The sequence below is a fragment of the Cotesia glomerata genome, linkage group LG5 (assembly GCF_020080835.1).
Source record: "Cotesia glomerata isolate CgM1 linkage group LG5, MPM_Cglom_v2.3, whole genome shotgun sequence".
Lineage (NCBI taxonomy): Eukaryota > Metazoa > Arthropoda > Insecta > Hymenoptera > Braconidae > Cotesia > Cotesia glomerata.
Genome location: NC_058162.1, coordinates 10,895,352 through 10,904,009, shown reverse-complemented (window position 1 = coordinate 10,904,009; position 8,658 = coordinate 10,895,352). Strand labels below are relative to the sequence as shown.

The following is an 8,658-nucleotide window of genomic DNA, read 5'->3' as shown; positions in this document are numbered from 1 at the left end:
CCCATTTATCACTAACGCTACCTTCGTATACTTGCCAGTCGCCGCTAAATTACCGCCGAACACGATAGTCCCAATTAGCCTTTACCGGTTAGTTAAAATAATATCGATTAACTGAAAGTCAAGTTTGCCTCATCCCGGTAACAGAGAAATTACTGTTTTAACTTTTTTTTCTCTTTATCGTCTCATTACTACACAACTTACCACGATACAATATTTTCACCATAATTACAAAAAGATTTAAATCAATGGATAGGAACTAATAAACAACACAACTCATCATATTTCTAAAACTACATGGGTTAAAATCTGGAACTCCCCAACATCACTGCCCTTGTGGACATTTTATTGTACCCCATGTTTCATTGAGGACAATAAATACGACAAGAAAGCCTAAGGAAGATTGTCCTCCCTTCTATGTAGGCTGTGATTAATATATAGAGAGTGTCAATCCTTTCGATTCAATGTAAACAATGAAAGAAATATCATTTTGAAAAGTACGCCAACTATTGGGTATGAATAATAATCATTTCAAATGTTTTTCACATCTATGTTTGTACACATGTATGTACATATAAATAACCTAAATAAGAGTAAATATGTGTATGTAATGTTACAGATGTTCAAATAAATTTGGACAAGTTCATTCTATGATCACAGAATTCAAAAAAATTATTAACGCTTTCTATTTTTTTTATTGAATATTATCAATATTGTCATTGGTTTTATAAACTATATATTGGATACATACTGAAACTAAAATCGGAAAAATTATTATTATTACTTGATAAATTTTTTAATTTTAGGTTAAGTTCTGAAAGTAATGATTGTTAATTTTAAATAATGTCATTATTTAACTGGAATTAATGATTAAAATATATTTTACTATTGATAAAGTTCAATAAGAAAACCTAACAGCTGAAAGAGTATTTTTGACATCAAAATTAAATGAAACGACGTAAATTGTTTCTCCGAATTAGTAGCCATAGAAAAAGTTTCTCAAGATGAATTCAAGATGAATCTGTTATTGTGTGTGATACTCCCAAAATGAATAAATCATCTAAGAAAATGAATGGATCAGTTCAAAAAAATTTTATCAAGTCCAGCTAGAAGACATTGCAACCAGATCCCAAAGAAAACCATTGTATCCTGTTCATGAGTCCTGTCAATCGCAAAACATGTGGTAACTATTCATTCATAATATATACACTTATGCTTATGGTTTATTATTATTAATAAATATTTTTAATAATAGCTCTAGTAAAACATCCCAATCAGTTACGAAAACTAACGTTTACACGAAGTCGAAATTTTATCATCCAAGGAAAAAAGACAAAAAACTTGTATTAATGAAACTATTGTGATAAGTGATGATGCCACTGATGATTGAGCGATGATAATAATAATGCAAATAATAATAGTAAAAATAATGGGCAAAAAGTCATGAATCCCAAATGACTTCAATAAATTGAAGTGATATTCTTGAAGTAATTGTCAGCTTTGATAATTTTACTCCTAATGTTACCAATAATAAAAGGTTAAGGCCTCGTAATAGTAATGTAAATAATCTAAGAAATAAAAGAGAAAGAAAAGAATTGAGGATAAAAATTAAAGAAAGAAAAAAAAAATTTAAGGAGAAAATTCAAAACATGGAACGAAACACGGAATCGTGCTCGTAAAAATATTGGTGATTCATAATTGCATTTGTTTAATATTTTTAGTTTTAATTGATTCGATTCGTTCACAACATACACATTAAATTATTTCAAGTTTTTTTTAGAGGAAAATAAGAAAAATGAAGACGTTGCTTGCTCATCTGGTCTTCAGCTAAAGATGATAATACTGCACTTGAAAATAACCAGAAAAATTAGTACAAAAGAGTAATAATGAAACTCCACAGCTGTTTTTTGTTGATACAAAGGGGGATGATTCAATTTGCGAGAAAATAACTTTGCTACCGAAATCTGAAATTTTGTATACAGCAAATAAATTTACTAAATTTGATACAGCACCCACTACTTCTACTACTACTAGTACAACTACTAATACTAATAATACAGTAACATCAGAACAAGCCAAAAGTAATACATCAGATGATCAAAATAATAAACAGATTCATAAATTACGAGAAATTATAGTCGATGGTCTTAATGTTGCATTTGGGTATGTTTTATTTTAAATTTTGTAATTGTATTATTCTTAACTCTAAACTAATAAGATATAATGTTGACATGAAAATGAAAAAAAATTATTATTCTAGGTACTCACCTGGAAGAAAAGTCTTCGAAAAAAATGGTTTACAATTAGTCCTAGATTATTTTCAGGATCGTGGACATGAAGTCAAAATTTTTTTGCCACAAATTCACCGAAATCGTTATCGAGGTTTTCTTGAACAGTGGCATCGTAAAGGCTTGGTTATTTTTACACCTAGTAGAAATATTGGCGGGAAAAAAATTGTACCATATGATGACAGGTTATACATTGAATATATGATTAATTAAAAAAAAAAAAAAAAAAAAAAAACGTTTCTAAAATAACAAACTTATTTTTATTCATAGGTTTATTTTGGACTATGCAACCAAATGTAAAGGAATCGTGGTTTCTTCTGATCAGTATCGGGATTTGTGGCACGAAAAACCTGAATGGCGTGAGACCATTGAGAAACGATTGCTTGCACCAACATTCGCCGGAGAGTACGTTATGTTCCCAGAAGATCCACTGGGCAGAGGTGGTCCATCGCTGAATGAGTTTCTTAAGCATTAATTATTCTATTAAGGGATAAAAAATCAGATGGGTACAAAGTTTCGTTATTTATTTAATTAACGTATAAGCGTTTTGTTTTCACTCGACGAAAAAAAAAAACACGTTTTTAAACTACAATAAAATTACTTTTTTTTTAAATATTTAATATATTGTACAAAAAATTATCTTGTAAGTACATTAGTTGGTATAAAAATAAAAAATAAATAAAATTTATTAAGACTGGAATTTTTATGAAAAATTTATACTGGATCCCACGATGGACGCCAACACCACTTTCGAGATTGACGTACGAAATCCATACTTTCTTGAGCTGCTTCACGAGCCACCTTTTGCATCGGTGTTGCTGTACTTGGATCTACTTTAGCACTCGACAAAATTTTTTCGTGCGACAAAGTTGAACTGATATCTAAAAAAAGTAATTCAATTAAAAATAACCAAAATAATCATGAATTTCACCTATAAAAGTTTGAAAAAAAAACTTACTAGTTTTAGAAAATAATTTTTGAAGTACATAATTATCATCATCAACAACTGTTGTTTTTGATGATGAGGATGATGACTCTTCAGATTGACCGAGTCTACGACCAATCAAACAGGATACTTGTTCACCTTCAAACAATGCCGATATTTTTTTTTCTTTCCGTGGACTCAGTCTTTTAGATTTAGATTTCTTAGATGATAAATGTTTTTTATTATCCTTGAGGTTAGAATCACCAAAAAGTCGATCTGATTCAGTAGCAGTACCATCAATTGGTTCATTTAAATTAAATAATTCTGTTAAATCGGACGTCTGAAATAATCTTCGCTGACGTGGATCATCTAATACTCTGTTTGACAGTAACAATTTAAAAATCTGCCGATGATAAATTTTTTCCTCAATAGTACCGGCCGTTATCAATCGATAAATGGTCACTTGTTTATCTTGACCGATACGCCAAGCACGCTCACGTGCCTGTGTATCGGTAGCAGGATTCCAATCAGGATCATAAATAATAACACGATTTGCTCCTGTTAAATTAACTCCCAAACCTCCAACTCTTGTTGTTGAAATAAAGACAAAGTATGAATCATTTTCATTAAACCTACGAATTGCTCTCTGACGTTCGTTCATGGGTGTTAAGCCATCAAGTCTCAGATAGGTGTACTTTTCTTGTTGAATTAAAGCTTCAAGTACGTGGAGCATTTGTCTACTTTGAGTAAAAATTAAAACTCGATGGCCTTGACTTTTCCAAATTTTCAGAAGTGATTTCACCACTGTCATCTTCCCCGATCTTTTCCAGAAGCCGAATTTTTCTATATCAATATTTTCACAAGTATCTATTACTTCATCATATTCTTCATTTTGACTATAAATAAACAAATCTGGATGATTGCATAATTTTCTCAAGGCTGTTAATGCAACCAAAAGTTTAGCGCGGTATCTATTGTCACCTCCATTTGCTTTATCGTGTAAAACAGAACTAACGCATTCAGATTTTAAAAATTTCTTATATAAATCTGTTTGCTCTTTAGTTAAACTACAAAATAACACTTGTTCATTTTTTTTCGGCAAATTAATATGATCTTGAACATCATTTTTTGTCCTCCGTAACATATATGGACTGATTACGTCTTTTAGCATCGTAGCAACTTGTAAAGCTGTTGCTTCTTGCAGTGCAGAGGCGTTAGAATATCCTCCTTTGGTAATTGGCGTAGCGCAATGCTCTATAAATGCATCAATTGTACCAAGTTTTCCCGGCAAAATGAAATCAAATAATGACCATAATTCTTTTAGTGAATTTTGCATCGGACTACCAGTTAATAAAAGTCGATGAGGTGTACAAAACTTTTTAACAACTTTAGTAACTTTTGCTTGAGGATTACGGATTTTATGGCCTTCATCCAAAACAACATAGTGCCACTTAAAAGGTACAAGTAAGTCTACATGATTCAAAACACCAGAATATGAAGTTAATAAAACCCCGCCAGTCTTTAAACTCTCAAGTAAATCTCCTGGATCCCCTTGATGTGTTCCAGAGTGATGGAGTGTTACAACACGCAACACAGGCCACCAGTCGTGAAAATGTTGAACCCATTGCTCAAGTAATGTCGCTGGACATACAATTAACGTTGGACCAAGTCCACGAAATCTACCACCATCAGACAACAATTCACTGCAATCAAGACCTGCAAAAAAAGCAATCACCTGGACTGCAAAAAAATTATCTTATTATTATAAATAAAAAGTAATTATTTATTTATGAAATTAGAAAATTAGTTAATTTAGCGTAATTCAGGATGAAACCAAAGAAAATTTTAAGAAACCGTATTATAAACTTCAAAAGATCAAAGTATTCAAACGAACCTGTTTTTCCCAAACCCATTTCATCACCCAGTAAACCTCCTAATCCACGACTGTGTAGCTCCCAGAGCCAACGAACTGATACTTTTTGATACTCAAAAAGTTTTTTCCACAAAATTCGTGGAACTTTAAATAAATTATCAACTGTTCGAAGACTATCATGAAGCCCACTGCATTTCATTCTTTCGTTTACTCTTTTTTTATACAAAAATTCATCTCCATCATCAAGAATCCTAATTTTTTTTGATGATTCTATCGAGAGACGTTTTCTTTTTGCTTTTGAAACTTTATACTCATCTTCCTCTGAATCATCATTGCTTGGAACATACTCACTACCACTTTCATTCTCAATATCTTTAGTATTATTTACAGGTCGAATTGATGTGGTATGAGATTCAATTACAACTTCGCGGTCTGTTGCGTCTTCATTGGAAAGGATGGTAGATGCATTTGAAGATTCTGAACTTTTTCTTTTTTTGACTCTTTTTTTGTTAGATTTCTCATTCAAGTTTCCTTTAGTTTGATTCGACTTGGCAACTTCTAGCTTTAACAGATGTTTTCTCTTAGCAGCCACTTCAGCTTGTCTTTTAAGATACTTCTCCAAATCCAATAATCCAGTCGTACTATTAAATGTACTAGAAGAATCTTTTTTTTTCTGTGATTCAGCTTCAAAGGGAGTAATTTCTCCAACTTGTACTCGTCTATCTAATTCAACATTTTCCAAGTGATGATCTGTTTCTTTTATATCAGTCTTATTTAATGAGTATTTTGATTTTAATTCTATTTGATGTGAGAACTCTTGATGAATACTAGCTTCAGTACGGATTTGAATGACCTAAAAAAAAAAATTTATCGTCACTTAATGTCATAAATAGGAAAATATTACTATTTTACCTCTCTCATATCATTGACTTGATCATCAGCAGTTGCCTCATCATCTTTGTCCATTTTTAATAATTTTGCTGATTACAATTAAATTTATAAATATTTGTTTCAATCACCTAATGTAATTAGTTTAAGAAAATTTATTGATGAAGCATGAACATGTAGTATGGTTAAAAAAAAATATATTTATACCCAACTCAATAATGACAGAATTATCCCAGCATGAGTGAAAAATACTACCAGAAGGTAAGATTACGCATAGTGGGGAGGTTCATTCTTGACACAACACACAACTACCTGTGCTTTTAGTTCAAATGTGTAGGTACACAACTAGACAACTACATTGGTAGTTTTCCATCTAGTGGATGTTATTTTTATTTATTGAAAACTTTACTTACTGTAGTTCTTTCGCCCGGGAGTATTAAAATACTCGGTTTCAGCGCGGGAAAGGAATCATTTTAAATAAAAGAATTCTATTTAGACGTTATTTAATTTTGATCAAAATTATTTAGTTGGTTTCAATTTATTATTCAAGTTGACAAAATATTAAAAAGCTTCAAAATATAAAATTGAGGTTTACAATGACGTGACCTTAGCAATCTAAGCTCTCGGTGAGAAGTGTCGTTACATAGTTTTTCCGAAGAGCTTCAAACTCCGTTCTTCTCCCACCATAACTCCCATACATACATCCACTCTAAGGAATACATAAGCACACACATTTTCTACTACATATAAATGATCCTTATATACTAACATGTATTTTCTCTATATCTATATATATTTACTTCTGCCTATCGGCCTGAAAGTTAGACTTCACTAATATACACTTTTAGCAATACAGTCATTATGTTTATTTAACTATTTTTATTAATTTAACAGACCCTTTTAAAATCTATTTATAATAAAAATTAACTTATAATTAACTTGAAATTAAATTATAATAAAAAATTATAATAAACTATAACATGAAAATATATATATATATATTATATTGTTTATAATATGTTGGATTAATGTTTGAGTTTGACTAATTAATAACTTGAATTAAATATTATTTCTATTATTTTACAATCGGAATTTCTAATAAAATTATAAGTCAATTTAATCATTATCATGTATAAAAGAATAGACATTATCGTTTAATTATAAATTAAATAATAATCAAATAATGATTCAATAATAAATGAATAGTAAATTAATTAAATAATAATTATTAATTATAAATTAAATACAAGATAATAATTATTAATTATTTTAACTTAATTTTGCTTAACTACAATATTATATAAAGTTAGATTTTAACAGTAAATGTTATTTAACAATCTTATTTTTGTTTAGTTACATATGGTTTTGTATTATTCTTTGTTACTTTAGAACAAGAGTCTATTGAATTTCACACATGTCTTTTACGACTTTTCCTCATAGGGTTTTAAGTTCCATGGGGCGAGAAATAGTCCTTGAATTATTCAAGTACTTTTTATGGGTTCTGAGAATTCGGTTACAATGTCCTTTTGTACCGAAATATGTTTTCTTATTTTATTTTATTTTCTTTTGTAAATAAAACAGAGTTAACTAAAAGATGTTCATGACAACTGGTAAGAGTAAAAACATTAAATAAATGATTTGAATATTTACTTCGAATATAAAATTTAACTAATTTTAATCATTTAATATTTATTAATTTGAATATTTCATTTGAATTCGCGCTCTCGTAATAGATAGCGCTCTAATAACAGGTAGCGTCACCTGCTGGATCCACTAGGTGCATTACAACATATAATTAAGTTTTTAAAAGATGAAATGTCCGAAGTTTGTTATGTGATGTCACGACTGGTGCTGCCACGCGACTATTCACAGTACCCTTTTGATAGCGCGTGATTCAAGTGATTCAATGCTGTAAAAAAAAACTTAAGGGAAAACCTAGTAACTTAAGTCTAAATATTTAGCCACTAATAAAATGTTTTACTATTAAAAATGTAGTTTTACCTTCGAAAAATATTTTGTAATTGAACAAGAGATAAAGAATAGTAAAGAGAAATTGTCATAAAAAAAATATAAATTTATGATCTAGTTTCTTTTAATTTAAGTAATTGTTGAATCATTAGAAAATATATTTTCATCTCCTAATATAAAAAATTGTAATAAAGATTGTCTGAGCCGAGTAGTAACTCTCATTTAAGAGTAGTTTAGCCCAACCATCCAGAGCGGGAAATTCTCAGGAGTAATAAAGTAATAAAAATAATATTTCTGAACGTTATTTTCAGTATTCACCAGGAATAAAGAAATTATCAAATAATAATTTTATATAATTTTTTATTTCAGGTAATAAATGAAGGTTTAAATAATGTATTTTTGATAAATTACATATTTAAAATTTCGACTTTTAAAATTAACTCGAGTAATATCGATAAATTTGTTACACGATATCACAATACTTCTACAGTTAGATCTACAAGATTTGTGCGATTAATTTTATATTGGTAATAATTAAAAATTGATATTTATTTATTTATTCATCTTGTGAATTGATATATTACTTATAATAACAAACGCTTGACAGTTGTTCAGGGCCAGTTTTTCAAATTATGTTTTTTTATTAAAATCAAGTTTTTCTTCTTTTGTTAACATAGAAAAACTCTGTTCAAACAAAAAACATAGTTCAAAACAATGGC

At 29.4% G+C, this 8,658-nt stretch overlaps 2 protein-coding genes across 4 annotated transcripts; one reads left to right on the top strand and one right to left on the bottom strand.

The window, feature by feature from the left end:
* Positions 1-1,515: 1,515 nt before the first annotated feature.
* Positions 1,516-2,841, top strand: LOC123265407 (probable ribonuclease ZC3H12C). Its single transcript, XM_044729130.1, has 4 exons — positions 1,516-1,534; positions 1,860-2,160; positions 2,258-2,470; positions 2,556-2,841. Exons 1-4 carry the CDS (start codon positions 1,516-1,518, stop codon positions 2,758-2,760), a joined length of 738 nt encoding a protein of 245 aa, XP_044585065.1. The 3' UTR covers positions 2,761-2,841.
* Positions 2,842-2,931: 90 nt separating this feature from the next.
* LOC123264609 (DNA excision repair protein ERCC-6-like) lies at positions 2,932-6,418 on the bottom strand. 3 transcript variants are annotated; one of them, XM_044727961.1, is made up of 5 exons: positions 6,385-6,418; positions 5,996-6,063; positions 5,105-5,936; positions 3,244-4,950; positions 2,932-3,166 (listed from the first exon to the last, which is right to left on the bottom strand). In XM_044727961.1, the coding sequence occupies exons 2-5, from the start codon at positions 6,047-6,049 to the stop codon at positions 3,000-3,002; spliced, it is 2,760 nt and encodes a 919-aa protein (XP_044583896.1). In that variant the 5' UTR covers positions 6,050-6,063; positions 6,385-6,418; the 3' UTR covers positions 2,932-2,999. The 3 variants fall into 3 exon arrangements, with proteins under 3 accessions (XP_044583896.1, XP_044583894.1, XP_044583895.1); XM_044727959.1 differs by lacking the exon at positions 6,385-6,418 and adding an exon at positions 6,179-6,338 and having other exon boundaries at positions 5,996-6,102; XM_044727960.1 differs by lacking the exon at positions 6,385-6,418 and adding an exon at positions 6,179-6,338.
* Between the last annotated feature and the right edge of the window lie 2,240 nt (positions 6,419-8,658).

Bases quoted from the DNA above. Each gene is read 5' to 3' on its own strand.
- LOC123264609 (XM_044727961.1), bottom strand. From the start codon at position 6,049: ATGGACAAAGATGATGAGGCAACTGCTGATGATCAAGTCAATGATATG. The intron at 5,937-5,995 runs GTAAAATAGTAA...TTTTTTTTTTAG, and splicing joins AAGTCAATGATATGAGAGAG to GTCATTCAAATCCGTACTGA. The intron at 3,167-3,243 runs GTAAGTTTTTTT...TACTTTTTTTAG, and splicing joins AAAATTATTTTCTAAAACTA to ATATCAGTTCAACTTTGTCG.
- LOC123265407 (XM_044729130.1), top strand. The intron at 2,161-2,257 runs GTATGTTTTATT...TTATTATTCTAG, and splicing joins GGTCTTAATGTTGCATTTGG to GTACTCACCTGGAAGAAAAG. The intron at 2,471-2,555 runs GTTATACATTGA...TTTTATTCATAG, and splicing joins ATTGTACCATATGATGACAG to GTTTATTTTGGACTATGCAA.